At 40.0% G+C, this 16,509-nt stretch overlaps 1 protein-coding gene across 1 annotated transcript in view; it reads right to left on the bottom strand.

The window, feature by feature from the left end:
• GLIS3 (GLIS family zinc finger 3) overlaps positions 1-16,509 on the bottom strand; it is a 174,227-nt gene that overhangs the window by 34,536 nt on the left and 123,182 nt on the right. Inside the window, exons 4-5 of the mRNA XM_050912959.1 lie at positions 15,749-15,910; positions 14,199-14,309 (exon numbers count right to left, since the gene is read on the bottom strand). Coding sequence (XP_050768916.1) covers positions 14,199-14,309; positions 15,749-15,910 — 273 coding nt within the window. The remainder of the gene's footprint in view (positions 1-14,198; positions 14,310-15,748; positions 15,911-16,509) is intronic.

The following is a 16,509-nucleotide window of genomic DNA, read 5'->3' as shown; positions in this document are numbered from 1 at the left end:
CAAATCACAGCATTTTAAATCTTGCTTTTGTGAAAGCAGGCTTAATGGACTGTATGTATGCTGTGCACCTAGTAGAGTATTTCCACATGTAAGGGAGACATTAGTTATAGTCTATTTATTTTGATGCAGGTTAGGTCTGTGTCTGCCATGTCTAAAATCAGCAAAAACACCCTAAATACTGCTACCTTTCATTGAGAGGAATTGTTTTACACTAACTGTAATAGCTTTATAAATGTGTTTTTGTTTTCATTATAAAGCTAAGGAGGAAATTCTGTTATTCACATAGTCTGTGTATTAAGTTTATTAAGTGCTATTTGTCAAGTAGAGAACAAGCCAGTAGTCTTCCACTCATTTTTATTGTCCGTAAGTTAAGTTGGCATTGGGAGAGGGAAGCATGACCTGTCTACATAGAGCTACATACTGCACTAGTTCTTCTGAAGAAGTAGTCAGAATTTAATATTTGCTTGTACAATTAGAGTAAAATTATGTCCTGTTAGCATCATGACATTGACAGTACACAGATGTGACCACTAGAAAATTACAAGTTCAATACAAAGCCATGCTACGTGACAGTGTTTGCTCATATTATAGTTTTGCTTGCTAGATCATCCCTTTACTCACGCAGATCAGCTTCAACGTCCAGTGCTTTCTTGCACAGTACTACACTTTTTTGACAACAGACAATAAAAGTTTATGCTTGCTAAAAGTTTACGCTTGCTATGTGTCCTAATTCTTGCCTCTGGAGGCTACAGACATCTTGGGGCAAAGAAGCAATGTAGACAGAAGGAATTCCTCAATAACCTTTGTTTCCAGTGAGTCATCTGGCCAGGATTTCTAGAGAGCCATAGCATTCATTATTTTGCTAATTGTCTACCATAGCTTTCACATATGTGTGCATGCTATTTTCATCTGCTGTTACATTCTGTTTCAATTAAATGTTCAGCCAGGAAAACACAATAAAAATCAAGTTAAACTACCCTATCTGCACAGTAGGGATGTTAGGTTCTATACAAGAAACAGTTACTTTTGCTCCTCTCAAAGTTCTACTACAAGTATTTGAGTTCAAATACAAAAATGGCTTCCATCTTTGTGACTTAGCATAAACCAGGAAAACATACCAAAAATTTTTTTAAGCCTCTTGCATTAAAAATCAAAAGGACTTGGAACCTACACAATCAGCTAACTTGGGCAAATTTCAAGTCAAGAAGAAATTCTGATTTTGAAGCAATATTACAAGAGGACAACACTGTTACATTAAGATTGATGACACTGAAATGAATTCTACCTTTACTACATATAGAACAGAGAGTTTTCTTTTGATTGGTATTATTCTAATATGAGGAATAGTTTGGCTTATCTCCTCATTAAAGTGATACAGAACACCAAGAACACCACTTTAAGAGGAAAAATTGCAGCTGGGACAGGTCTGAAAGGAAACTTTGAATAAAAAAATCAAACTGAGAATCTTACTTTAAAGAAGGGAAGTACAGTTTGAGTGAGATGTACTGTAAGTGGCCATTTTCTGAAATAAACAAAAAAGCTTGTTAGGTCATCGTTCTGTTGAAAACTGATTATTATGTTGCTCTACATATTTGCAAGTAATGTGTTTTAACATAGAAGGCTCCTAAGGACACTCCTTGTTGTGACATCCACTGTCTTGGAGAAGTTCACATTTTCACAAATTTTGCTTTTGTTTCTGTCTCGCTCTAGTCATAGAACTGGTAAGCACCTATACAGATGCATGCACGTGCACGCACACACACACATTACCTCTCTCCCTGCCCCATATCAGATTGTATCAAATCTGAAAACATGCAACTATCTTATAAAAAATGCTGCCTACGTTATACCTATGACCTTTCCTATTTCATCCTCTTTTTCTCGCAGTTCTAAGAGGCTTGTAGCTGTTTTTTGTGTGAACAGCAATCTAAGAGCTGAGCTGTGCCATTCAAAAAGCAGGAAAAAATTACTCTTTTGTGCCAGACTGATTTGGAGATATAGCTAGTATATGATATTGCTAAACATCAGCTTTTCCAAGTAAATGCAGCCTGACAAAGAAACCACTTGTAATGCAGAATGATTTGCTTTCCCTTTCTGAAAATACATCTGTTTGGCAAATTTTCACTTCATGAGTGGAAAAATGTGGAAAATAAACAAGTACTCATCCACCTGGTACTTCATTTACCACAAACATATTTTTCTCTCTGTGACAGGTTACCAAAAATTGCCATGAAAATCTGTAGATAACATCAGCAATTGTTAGTATACAGAAACAAAGATTTTCAGATTTCACATTCTTTTTCTAAACTCTGCAGCATCCCTTATGTAACACTGGCCTTCACTTTAAATATTTGATTTTGTGTTAATCTCCATTGGAATTTAAGTTCATGCATGTACAAGTTCCTACAAGGAAATACTCATCTGTTCAAAATAATACCTTGATTAGAGCCTAAGACTAGAACTGAAAAAACTCTGGAAGCTTTACTAGTAAGAGATCCAAATTATTAGTTTTCAGGCATATGATATTTACTCTTGCAAAGATTCCTTAGGACATCCCTGTGCCGTTTCATCCACTGCCTCTGAGTTGTCCGTTTAGTGTGTTTCCTGGCTAGATGATGATGTGATGTGCTGGCTGGGCTGGCACTGCTAACTTTCAGAGTTCCTACAGCCTCCCATTTATTGTGGGGCATTTCTGTTTCAGGTTGGGTTTTTTGTTGTTATTAAAGCCCTAATTTAATAACAACATCTGCAGCCCAAGGAAGAAACAAATGGGCAGATGAATGCCCTCCTCATACGGGGACTGCCAGTGAAGCCAGTATATCATTGCTTCAGGAGTAGTACTGAGGACTCCGATGTACCTGCCAATGCAGGCTAGCTGCCAATACCCATCTCCAGCAGTGTGAAATCTGAGTGCCAACGATGGATGCAGAGGAGGTCCCAGCCTAGAACAGGAACATTCAATGAGGACAGTCTTAAAGACTTCAAGGGTGTTTGGGCTGCTGTCAGGGTGATTAACTTCAACGTCTTAGGCATCCTTTACACAGCTTCAGTCTTGCTTGCTCAGATACTGGTGATGCTTAAGTAGCATCATGGACAGGATAGCACATTTAAAGCCCAGACTGAAGTGTGACTGGGTAATGAGAATTGTAGAATTATAGAATCATAGAATCATTTAGGTTGGAAAAGACCTTTAAGATCATCAAGTCCAATTGTAAACCTAACACTGCCAAGTCCACCACTAAACCATGTCCCTAAGTGCCACATCTACACATCTTTTAAATAATTCCAGGGATGGTGACTCAACCCTTCCCTGGGCAGCCTGTTCCAGTGCTTGATAACCCTTTCGGTGAAGAAAGTTTTCCTAATATCCAATCTAAACCTCCCCTGGCGCAACTTGAGGCCGTTTCCTCTCGTCCTGTCACTTGCTACTTGGGAGAAGAGACCGACACCCACCTCGCTACAGCCTCCTTTCAGGTAGCTGTAGAGAGCGATAAGGTCTCCCCTCAGCCTCCTTTTTTCCAGGCTAAACAACCCCAGTTCCCTCAGCTGCTCCTCATAGGACTTGTTCTCTAGACCCTTCCCCAGCTTTGTTTGCCGTTCTTTGGACGCGCTCCAGCACCTCAATGTCTTTCTTGTAGTGAGGGGCCCAAAACTGAACACAGTATTCGAGGTGTGGCCTCACCACTGCCAAGTACAGGGGGACGATCACCTCCCTAGTCCTGCTGGCCACACCTTTTCTGATACAAGCCAGGATGCCACTGGCCTTCTTGGCCACCTGGGCACACTGCCGGCTCCTATTCAGCCAGCTGTCGATCAACACCCCCAGGTCCTATTCCACCGGCCAGCTTTCCAGACACTCTTCCCCAAGCCTGTAGTGTTGCATGTTGTGACCCAAGTGCAGGACCCGGCACTTAGCCTTGTTGAACCTCATACAATTGGCCTCGGCCCATTGATCCAGCCTGTCCAGATCCTTCTGTGGAGCCTTCCTACCCTAAAGCAGATCAACACTCCCACCCAACGTGGTGTCATCTGCAAACTTACTAAGGGTGCACTCAATCCCCTCGTCCAGATCATTGATAAAGATATTAAACAGAACTGACCCCAATACTGAGCCCTTGGGAACACCCCTTGTGACCGGCTGCCAGCTGGATGTAACTCCATTCACCACCACTCTTTGGGCTGGGCCATCCAGCCTGTTTTTTACCCAGTGAAGAGTACATCCGCCCAAGCCATGAACAGCCAGTTTCTCCAGGAGAATGCTGTGGGAAATGATGTCAAAGGCTGTACTAAAGTCTAGGTAGACAACATCCACAGCCTTTCCCTTGTCTACTGAGCGGGTCACCTTGTCATAGAAGGAGATCAGGTTAGTCAAGCAGGACCTGCCTTTCATAAACCCATGCTGACTGGGCCTGATCACCTGCTTGTCCTGTACATGCCGCGTAATGGCATTCAAGATGATCTGCTCCATAACTTTCCCCAGCACTGAGGTCAGACTGACAGGCCTGTAGTTCCCCGGATCCTCCTTCTGGCCCTTCTTGTAGATGGGCACCACATTTGCTAACTTCCAGTCAACTGGGACCTCCCCGGTTAGCTAGGACTGCTGATAAATCATTGAAAGTGGCTTGGTGAGCACTTCTGCCAGCTCCCTCAGTACCCTTGGGTGGATCCCACCCAGCCCCATAGACTTGTGTGTGTCTAAGTGGTGTAGCAGGTTGCTAACCATTTCCCCTTGGATTATGGGGGCTTCATTCTGCTCCCTGTCCCTGTCTTCCAGCTCAGGGGGCTGGGTACCCCGAGAACAATTGGGCTTCCTATTAAGGACTGAGGCAAGGAAGGCATTAGGTACCTCAGCCTTTTCCTCATCCTTTGTCACTATGTTTCCGCCCACATCCAATAAAGGATGGAGATTTTCCTTAGCTCTCCTTTTGTTGTGAATGTATTTATAGAAACATTCTTTATTGTCTTTTACTGCAGTAGCTAAATTAAATTCTAGTTGGGCTTTGGCCCTTCTAATTTTCTCCCTGCATAACCTCATGACATCTTTGTAGTCCTCCTGAGTTGCCTGCCTCTTCTTCCAAAGGTCATAAACTCTCTTTTTTTCCCTGAGTTCCAGCCAAAGCTCTCTATTCAGCCAGGCCGGTCTTCTTCCCCGCCGGCTAATCTTTCGGCACATTGGAACGGCCTGCTCCTGTGCCTTTAAGATTTCCTTCCTGAAGAATGTCCAGCCTTCCTGGACTCCTTTGCCCTTCAGGACTGCCTCCCAAGGGACTCTGTCAACCAGGCCGCTAAAGAAAGAAGGGTTCCTGCTCTCTCAAGCCCACCTTCATGCATATGCTGTAGCAGGGAAGTGAAGACACACAAATGGAGAAAAGGATATTGTTTGCTACCAAAAATGAACCTGAAGAATACAAAATGCTATGGGCATGCACTGACAGCTGTTTACAGAGTTTTGAGACAATCTGGATTTTTTTTGGCATGTGTGTAAATATAATGAGGGTGACAGCACTTATTCCTTCTGGTGCACTTTTCAACACATCACACTGCCAAAGCTCACAGGAGTACAAGCTCAGGGCAGAAACCAAGTGCAGGGAGGAATCATGATGTGAAATAGCAAATGTTAACAGAGTGAACCAACAATCTCCTGGTTATAACAACTGCCACAGCTGCCAGAGCACCATGAAAACCATAGGAGGGGGTTTGATCTTTCCTCCTCCCTGGAGAGCAGAGCCATGCACCACTGCCAAAGCATATCCCCCACAATGGAGCTTCCTTGCAAGGCATGCCTTGTGCATCCCACCACAGTGCACATCGCTGCTGCTGCAGCAGCAGCTGGGGGGGGGCAGCCACAGCCAGTCCTCCATCGTTTTCAGGGTCTGTTTTCCTGTTTCTCACTGACCACGCTCAAAAGAACTGGTCATTTGTAGTCTCAAAAGTTTTCCAACAAATTGTATGATTAAATTCCTTAAACACTGCTGCCCATTCCTAATCCCTTTTTGCCAACATCCCTTTCAGGAAAAATTGCTGCACGCCATGGTGCCTGATTTATATTTCATTTTGAAAACAGGAAGTAAAGGGATTAAAGTTGGGGATTAAAACACTTACTTTTTACTGCATTTTTTCTGCAGAATAGTTTCTTAGTTGCCATGGGCACTGCTCACTGACCCTTAGCCCCTGAATGCACTTCTTTTTGCATTAGTGACATCTTTTAAATGGACTCCATAGAGAACAAATGAGGCAAAATATCCTTAAGTTCAACTGCTCTCAAAGCAAGAAAATAGATTTGCTTCCCTTTCAATCCATTCTCTCCCTTTTGCAGTTTTAACAGTGAAATCTGAACTAAGAGTTTCAATAAGGGCAAGTGAAACCTGAGAGACACAGAAGCAAACTGGACTTATACTGTAGGATCTGGCTGTTTGCTCCCCACAAGGCAGGTGTTCACAAACAGAGCAGTTTCTCCAGATTAATATAGTCACATAATGGACAATGTCACTGGTAGCTAGCTTAGTGCCCAAATAACCTGCTGAAATACCAACGGTGTAATGCTCTAACCCTCCTTGGCTCCCTCTTTCCTCATCAATTAAACATTCTAAGTTAGGAAAACTAAAAAAGAAGTTAATTTATTTCCTGTAAGAAACACATTAAGCATTGTGTTTCTTGATTCACAAAAAAAGCCTAGTTCAAATACTGGAAATGAAAGGAAAAACTGGAAATAAGTGTTGTAAAATTAAATAAACCAAAGATACTAGATGAAGAAAATCACCAGACATTGTTTTCTGTTCATGTTCTCCACTAAATTTAAACGCTGGCGTAAAATTTGTTTATTCCAAAATCTTTAAACAAACTGGTAGCTTCATCGATTGTGCGGTAAAATCAACATGTAGTCACAATAAAAAAGCCTGCTTCTACTGTAAAACAACATAAACAATGAACAATCAAGAAGTGTGCAGCCCTGTAAGAAGCAAGAGCTCTGTATTATTTTCCTGAGGGAATAATGTATTTGCTGACATGACCCACAAAATACAAAGGTAGACAATCTCTCAAAACATTATAGAAAACTCCACATTAATCCTCAATGAAAACACTTGTATGTCTTTCCAGAGTTGTATGTATTTCCAGAGAAATACTGTTCAGTAGGGGGTTATCATGTCTTTAAGCATTTGGGTTTTTTCCCATTTCTCTTAACATTTTCATTGTAAGATGGACAGGTTTATATACATTATAGGTAACAGGGCTCTGAGAGAGAAGAGGTGAACTGTTAAAAAAGGGATATAAAATGACTAGCCTTCAGAAGAATTCAGTTATTGAGATCTGCCTCTAAAGGTGGAGATTTTGTATCCCCTTTTTGCGAATACAGGGGTTGCACAGTGGCAGAAGAGCAATATCTGCAGGATCACTACTAGCTGCGCAAGGTGGCTTCTGTAAAGCCCCCTCAGTTCAGATGGGAACCCTGGTCAAGGTCAGCACAGGCCACTCTGCAAGGCAATTCCAGAAATTGCTTTGGCCAGACGATCCATATCCTTATTTAATTATTTCCAACATGCTCCATACCTAGTGTGGACTGCTCTGCTCTACTAGCCTCTACCACAGTCCGAAATAGGAGTGGATATGGCTGAGGTGTCATACAGCCTGCTTCATCTCAGCAGTGCAGTGTAGCACCTTTTTTCTTTATTGTAATCAGGAAAAGTATTCTGAAAACTTCCAGCCATTGCTAGCTGATCGGTTTTTGAAAGAGCAGTAAATGCAACATGGAAGCAATGATGCACAAATAGCAGGAGGATTAGAGAGACCCTGATTGCCTGTCCTTTATTCCTCCTCAGCACAGTAACACCTGAAAAGATCTCCTTCCAAACAGATATCACAGGAACAAATCTTGGAAGAGTCCATCTTCATTAGGATAATGTTTTGACAACTCCCCAAAAGCCACTGTTCAGCCATCATCTTACAATTGACCAATCTGTGTCAAAAAGGAAGATTATTAGGCAGAAGTGAACCAAGCTGGAAGTCTGCGCACGTATCTCTTATCTCCTGACGTCTCACTACCCCCTTCATTCCTTAGTGCTTTGGTAGATGTACCATATACACTACCATTCAAAAAAACCTCCACCAAGTGTAGACAACTTTCAGAAATGTCCTTTGGACCGCCTTTCCCAGAACTATGCCTCTGTGATATTTGCTTTCTGGCAGAGACAGTACAAAAATTCTGTCCTGGAAAAAAGCCAGGAAAACAGACACAAGCACAATTGCTGAGTTAGACTAAGACTAAGACTAAATACAAATCAAATAAATAAATAAGGAGCAAAATATAGTTAAGACTAAACACCGCATGTTTTAGCTGATCTATGCTCCTCTGCATAGTATTGAAAAATCCAGTAGAGACCTAGGAGTATCACTTACTATGTTATGCATTTGCTGAGGCGTTAAGCTATCTGTCAGTTGAATCCATGCATGGTTTCCTCGAGATGCATTTGAATGAGCTAAGATGATGCAGGTTTCCAGGAGACAGACAGCTTTCAGAGGCAATTGTCAGGTAAGCATTCAATATCTCAAAGCTTGTCTGTATAATGTATCTGATCCATAACTAATTTACACAACAAGATCAAAGACATGGTCTGGGCACTGTTAAAACTGCCAAAGAATCAAAGACTGATCAGCTGAAAGATGATATTATTTGGTATAAATTGTCTTTCAGTTCAAGGCCCACACTAAGACATTTACATTCCCTTTAGCTGGTCTTGTTTATCTGAACTGCCTAAATTATCTTTTCCTTTTTTCCACAAAGATGGAGCTAACCAGTTGTATCCTTATCTATTACACTTTCCTTTAATTAAATGGAAACAATCTTTTAAATCTTTTTTTTTTTGGCAGGACACACTGGTGTAAGGAACTATTATACATGACAACAGTTGTTCACTGGTATAATTATGGATAAAATTAAAACTGTATCTAAAAGCATAGCCACTGCATTGTTCAGATGTTAAGGTAGATGTTACTGAATTGATCTTGTCCTTGCCAAACAGCTGCATGAAATCAAAGCAATCTTTTGTCCTTTTTTTAAATTATCTCTTATCTGTTTGAAAATGCACTTTTTAAAAAGAGAAAATCTAAAAAGTCATTAGACATTGCAGATGTTCATGGCAAGATCTACACAAAGCCAGTGGAGGGTCCATTCCATTCACAGTGGGACTTGCACTGTAATACTTAAAAGTGAATTAACTATTTTCTTTAGATTTCCAAATACAGATTTCTTCAGCAAGACTCCTGTAGAAATAGCAAATTGTTTTTCATGATATATTGTGTGAAAAAGATAATGTTCTTATACTTGTACAAGGCTGAGTCCTAGCTCACACAATAGATAGCTCTTCATGAAGAGCATAATGGTAGTATTCGCTTTCTGTATTGGTTTCAAATCACTGGATATGTAATAGTGCAGGCTCTGGATTTTGTTAACGATATGTTGCATAATTTCATTTTCACTAACTTCAATAAAAAGACTTACAAACTAAAAGAGCTATGGATTCATATTTTCAAATACAGTATCATCAATTCACAGATGAAAGAAATTGGCTGTTTACTAAAAACACAGAGTGTAACCAATTGAAAATAAGCTTACTTGTGTCAAGTAGTGCCCTATTTTTTGACTAGTCAGAGACTCCACAGGATGACTCAAGGAACAAAATTACTGAGCCCTGTTGAAGATATCAAAGCAAAGCTCTCAACTGTAGCCTTCCTTATTAAAGCTGTTCTACAAATAAGAACCATAGGATCTAATAGGCATAATGATTCACCCTGACTTCATGTAGACAATATTTCTACCATTAACAGCTGCACCTAATATTACAGGCTGGCAATTTTCAGAGCCAGTCTATACTCAGAATAAAAAGTATCAATGCATAAATGGTTTTCAGATTTTATGAAGTCAGAAAATAGTGTTGGTGTTTTGTAAGAATAACAAATAATATGAAGATTAGCTGAAGCAAATACCTGCCTCACTCATCCTTCTGTTTTCCTAACCTTTTCTTCTGATTCTCTGCACTTCCACAAAGCAAGCCAAGTAACTATATTGTTTTTACTTGATATTTGAAAGAAGAAATGAAATAGCAATTTCAACCCATGAATTTTTCCTCCTTCTCCTTTCCTTTCAAAAATCCTGCATGTTTACCATTGATTCTGGGAAACAATCAGTTTAGGCTGTTATAGCCCCTCTTCATATAAAAGCTGCTAGTTCAGGAAGTGACTCAGCTAAAAACTGGAATTCTCTCCTTTTTAGAGTTTCCCAAAAGGAAAAAAACTACTCATTTCTTTTTCTGGTCTGGGTCTGCCTTGAAAACGCATGAAAGATTGAAAAAGCTGAACAGTTGTTAGGTAATTATTGATGTGAGGTGAAAAGAAAAGGTAAATGGTTTATGAGATCCTAAATTAATATTAGGTCCAAGCTAGATAAAGATTAGCAAACACACAGCATGTCAAATGTTTAAGTGGCATTTGCCTGTATGTACCACTATGCTTTCTAAATCGACAATTTAGTTGAACTCTGCATATGGAAAAAATGAAGGAAAGAAACAGCGTGAAAGATGAGAGAATATAGGAGTATCTGGGGCAGGAGAAAGTCCTGGGACTGGTCTTACCACGGCACACGCACCTCAGCCGCCTACAGATGTTCAGTTTGGGCTGCATATCCTAAAGACCCAAAGCTACAAAGGTGGAAGATAGAATGAGAAAGGAAACTGAAAGACAAAAGGATTAGAAAAATGGAATGACAGAGGGAAAAAAGCAGGAGAATACATAAATTAAGGCTAGGCAGCCTGAAGGTTATTTTAAAGTATCAATTTAGAAGCAGATGCTTCCTTCAGATCAGGCTCAAAATCCATCCAGACTGCTTTAAGTTATGTACACTGTGTCCACTAGTGGCTGGCATTTCAGGAGAAAGAGTGAGAAACTGCAAATAAGCAGTACAGAATAACCACGCTTTTCCCTAATCTGTTTAGCTTGATGCTGACTTCTATGCTGAAGCATGATCTTGAAGCACCTATATCCCTTGCAAATCTCATGTTTATTTTTTAACCCTGTCTCATTGCTCACAGAAATATCCAGTTCCCTTTGAATCCTACATGGCTCTTAGCTTCCACTATATGTTGTGGTAATAAGCACCACGTGGTAATTGTTCAACTTACAAAAAAATCTTTTAAGTTTGTTGTCCTTTCAAAGTTGAAAGGAGGAGATGACTAAGAAGAGGACAGGTTTTAAAAGTAATTGTAGTCCAGGGCCATGTTATGCATTAGCATTCCTCTCAGCATCACTTTATGCTCTCATTTTGGGTGCTGTCTAGTTTTCTGTCATTGACTTCCCTGCTTAGAAGGAGCTCCATCCATCTTCCCCAAGGGAAGATGAAATCCAGGCACAGTCAGCAATTTTTACTTTTTAAAATAAGATAGGAAGCACTGGTTTTTATCCTAGCAAAATGTTTTAGAAGTACAGACTGAATATTATGATGCACAGAGATTACACCTAAAATGTTTTGCTGGACACTTTCAGCATCTGTTCCCAGGTGTTTGCATGGTATTTGTGTACATGTTTGCCATCATGTTTATGAAGAATTTTACAAATTACACAAAGATGATTAAAGCAGGCATGGTTCTCTCTACTCTTCTACTTTCCTTTGAAAAGTAAATGAAAGTTTATTGTACTATCCACTAAATTGCTCGCATTAAATGTATTTGTGCTGGGATCTTCTTGGTGTATAGGATTTCATCCCATTACCTGGAGAGATTCCCAGTTAAATGTATTTAGTGGATGGCCGGAGGCTGGAGGTTGGGAGGAGAAGGGGAACAGTGGCTGCCTTACAAGATTTGCAGAAAAGGCATTTTTGCCTTACATGGTAAGCCATAAACACATATCAACAAAAGTTGTTTAAAATAATTCAGAGATGGAAATTTATCTGTATCACATTGCATAATCTGGCCCCATTTTAGAGGGCCAAGGAAAGGGTCAAAGCTTTGAAGACAGATCTAGAAAATCTGGGCTGAAGGCTCAACGTAATGTTTAGCACAGCAAGTAGCTGATTCTGCTGTTATGAATATACTTCATCCTGCTATTTTAAGTCTATGCAACATCAAAGACACATTTGCAGGTACAGTCTTGGAGAGCCAGAACTTAAGACACCACAATAATGTCACTTGGTGTGTAGGGGGAAGGTTAAAAGGAGGATTAAAAGCAGTCAGGCACAATATATTAAATGAATCCATGACTAACGGGGTGTGACAGCAAAGGGTTTCATTCTTTTCAACAGAATAGATCCCTAGGGCTGGAAGTATTACTCCACTGTGCCTTTATCACCTTGGAATTTTTATGGTTATTTTTGATGAATTCACATTTTTGTAAAGACTTTTTTGATATTAAGCCAATTTTCACTTTTAATTAAAGCCATAAATAACCTTAATTCTGCATTAAAAGGTTTATTGTTTCTTACTTTTTATTATTATTACTGCCAGGAAATATTTCAAATACCAAAGCATGATGTTAGTTAGCAATTGTAAGTTCTCAAAGGTCCAGTGACTATGCTGTACCTTGTAAACATTACACATTGCAGACTTTATCCATGCTTTAAGTATGCAGCTTGATAGATGCCACAATTTTTCTTTTCTTTTTGTGGACGTTTGGCTTATTTCCCCTTCCATATATCAATGTATCTCAGGTGACCAATGAACATAAATAAATCCTTATCAAACAGGGATGAAAAAATAAGTAATTTTAAGTCTAGAATGTGCCCATAGAGAGTCAAGCGAGGAGTAAAAAGGGCCAGGTTTAAACTGTTTGGCACAGAGAAGGAATGGAAAATGAGCAAAATCAAATAGTGAATGAAATGCAGGAAGGAAAATCCCACATAGTATTGCAATCTGACAAAATGAGAGAGAGGAGATAACACATGATTTTGCTTTCAATGACAGTAATGTTACAGTGCAGTTTAATACCTGTATTCAGATCCATTACGCCAGTTTTAGCTGAGGCATCACACAAGTTTCTCAGAATGCAACATCTTGATGGGCATTTACTTTACATGCTTGTAGAAGACAGTGTCTGGGTGGCTGAGTTGTCCTCCTGGGATAGGCAGGACAGAGCTCACGGATCTCCTTCGGCAGTCCTGCCTGTGGGCAGCGTGCACAGGAGCAAGGGAGCCAAAGCACTACTTATTAAGGTGAAAATGCATGCTCAGTTACTTCCTGCCTTATACAGGAGTGGGCACTCATAAGTTTAAAGGAAATTCCTCAAGAATGCTACAGGCCAGTTCCTCGGAGGCTGACGTGCAGGTCTCTGCTGCCATGTCCTGCTTCAACAAACCATTGAATCAAAACTTACTCTTTGAATTTGTATACTGCAGCTTTAAAGACTGCCACTTAGTGCTTCCAATGCTGTACGAAGCAATTTTTTTGCTACTTTCTATGAATGGCTGTGCATTTAATTTTAAAACTTCTAAACTATAACTTGTTTTACATGGGGCTGACATCTCAAAGGTTTATCTATCCCTACACCAGTTCATGCATGTTCCTCTCTTATCAGGACCAGTTTCCTTTAAAATGAAAGCTTAGATTATCCTCAGTGATCTAAACAATCTAATGAAACAGTGCCAGTGATTAATAGGAGATATGATGAAAAATGCTCAGAAAAAAAATCATTCCCTTAGGTTGAAACTCAGCTCTTCAAAGATGTGCTTTTACATATAAACAACTATTGACTCATGGACTTGACATCCACAGGGAACCGGTGTTGTGAAATGTCTTGGTATTTGGAAGTGTCTGGCATATGGAAATACAATTTAGAGCTTAATCTCACATACTGTCCATCTGCCCTCAAAATCCATCCTTCCATCTGAGACTGGCCATGTAAACTGGATTTTGTCTTACTATGTATTTACCAAGTGTTATTTTGTTATTTAATCATTATTTTTTATTTGCCTCATTATGTATGTTTAGTGATTAATCATCACATCAGAAAATAAAAAGCATTAAAGCAGGCAGCCTCATTAAGTCAAAGATGAAATTATCATCTATATGAGGACCATATCTATTATTTCCCATTAATGGTTTTTCTAATCAACAGTGGGGAATCAGCACAGGTACTTGAAGATTCATTGAAACATCTAGTATTAGACCACTGACTTCTCCACATAAGCTTTACACCAGTCAACACGGCAGAAAATTTACCTTTTTCCTGACTTGTTGGTCTTTGGAAGAATGGGCTTTCACATGCTTTCTCAGGGAACTTGGATCTGTGTATCGTTTAGTACATCCTGGAATCTGACATGCGTAAGGTTTCTAAGTCAAAAAGAAAAAGGATAAAGCAGCTGTTATATCACAGATTATTTTAACTCAAGAGAACCCCTTTTGAGCCTTGGGATGCTGCAAACCACATTACTACAGAACACAAATGTTGTACATTATTACAAGCAGAGTGCTTCGTAATTTATTAGATAGGGAAAGGAGGAAAGTAAGGCTTGTAAGGAAGACAAACCAAAGGAAAGCTTTCATTATGGCACCTTTCATTGTTACCTGTTTTTTTTGTAATCAGTAGAATGAATATAGCTAGTTATACTCACAATTCTTCCACCCTCAGAGCAATCTTTGACTTAATCAGAAATTACATTCTTTAGTGAATCAGGTAAAGAAACTGCAGTAAAGGCCCAGATAGACTGTTTAGGATTATAGAAGAATCTGCTTCAGAAAAAGAGAACAAGAAAAAGTGTTAGTTTACTATATTACAAAGACAGCAAGCAAAAACCAAAGCAAGCATGGAATACTGAAGTTTCAAAAATATTACACACAAAAATACACATTTTAATATGAAGTATAAGACAAACTTCTTCAGCTCACATTTTCTAATAACACGTCATTTTAGAAAGATACCAGTCCTGTAATACCTTTATAGTTTTCTTAAAAGAAAGCCCAATAAATCTGACCAAATAAACATAAACCTCTATAAATATCTCCTTCTGCCTGTTCTAACCTGTCTGTCTTCCCTGAAGACTTGTAGGTCCACAATACAGAGTATTAAATGAATATTAGGTCCAACTGTTTGCTGAAATTAGCTATTTTGCAATTTAGCCATTTACGTTTCACAAAGCATTTCCAAAACCACCTTGTACAAATGATTAACTTACCAGCCATACTATCGACTATTTGAAATGGATAATTTAAGTTTTGTGACAGCCATTTAATTCAAATGGCATTGTTCTCGTTTTCTTTCTGGACTTCTGCCCTTTGGAAACTGCTTGTCTCTGACGAAACAAGTTATGAAACAAAAGTTTTTAAACAAATCTCAGCTGTGACTCAAATTCACAAGCAACAATTTGTAGGCATGAAAACTTTTAGATTTACAAAATTATTCTTCCTCTCTTGACTTTCTGGTACCTGCCCCATTCTTAAGTTTCACTGAGTTTTTGTCAGAGAATAGCAGTTATTATCGCAGATGGCTTCTGTGTCTTTGCATAGTGACTTCAGGTTCCCTAAAGATCAAGTAAGTGGGAGAAAGTTACTGCAGCAAAGCCCATGCAGCTGTGGCCTTTCTATCAACTAGTTTGGCCCATCTTCATCCATGCTTACATTACTGGGTCACTTCTGAAACAGCTGCAACAGCCTCATCAGACACTTCTCCCTCCTATCTCTAAGGTTATGGGCTACCTTCTGCCACCAAGCTGGAGGAAAGGAGCACACGGCCTAATGTACAGGGGACTGCAATGGGACTTCTGCTTCCTTACAGTGTCCAAGTGTGTCCTCTGGTGCTTGGCGCGGTCGCTGGAGTTGCTGAATGCTTTCTGGCAGCCAGGGTGCTGACAAAGGTACGGCTTTTCACCCGTATGGCTCCTTAAATGAATCTTGAGATTTTCTAGTCTGGAAAAGGCTTTCTTGCAACCCTCAAACTAGAAAAGAGAAAGAAATGATTTGAAAGGAAAGCACACACAGCAAACTGCAACAGCAAACACCGAGCAGGAGGGTGAAAGGGCTTGCAGGGACCTCCAGCCTGCTATGGCTGGATGCCTCTCCAGAGCTGAGGAAAGCCTGGCTTCTCCGTGTGGGTGTTGCTGCAGGGTTTGAACCATTTAGACCATAAGAACGTATTTATCCTCCCTGCCCATGGCTGACTTGCGAAACTATGTCCTACTCCCATTTTACAGATGGGACACTGAGACCCAAAGAGATCGGTCAGCTCAGAGTGCAGCACCACCCAGCCTATCTGGGAAACACAGTCCCAGCTGATTCTCCCAATACGACACAGAAAGCAAAATGGTCATTGTGGGGTTCCCAAGTCCTGCACTAGCTACCCTTATCTCAGCTCTGGGCTTGTTTGGATATTAGCAACTGAGCCGAACACAGGCATCTCTCAGCACCAACCCAACCTACAGAGCAACAAAATCATGTAGGGAAATGTCAGTCGGCTCTGCCTTGCTGATGGTGATGTAAAAAGTACAACGATTTTCGAAATATTTCTTTACCTTTCTGCCATGAGTGAATGTATGAG

This window comes from Gymnogyps californianus, chromosome Z (genome assembly GCF_018139145.2).
Source record: "Gymnogyps californianus isolate 813 chromosome Z, ASM1813914v2, whole genome shotgun sequence".
Lineage (NCBI taxonomy): Eukaryota > Metazoa > Chordata > Aves > Accipitriformes > Cathartidae > Gymnogyps > Gymnogyps californianus.
This window is presented reverse-complemented; position numbering and strand designations above follow the sequence as displayed.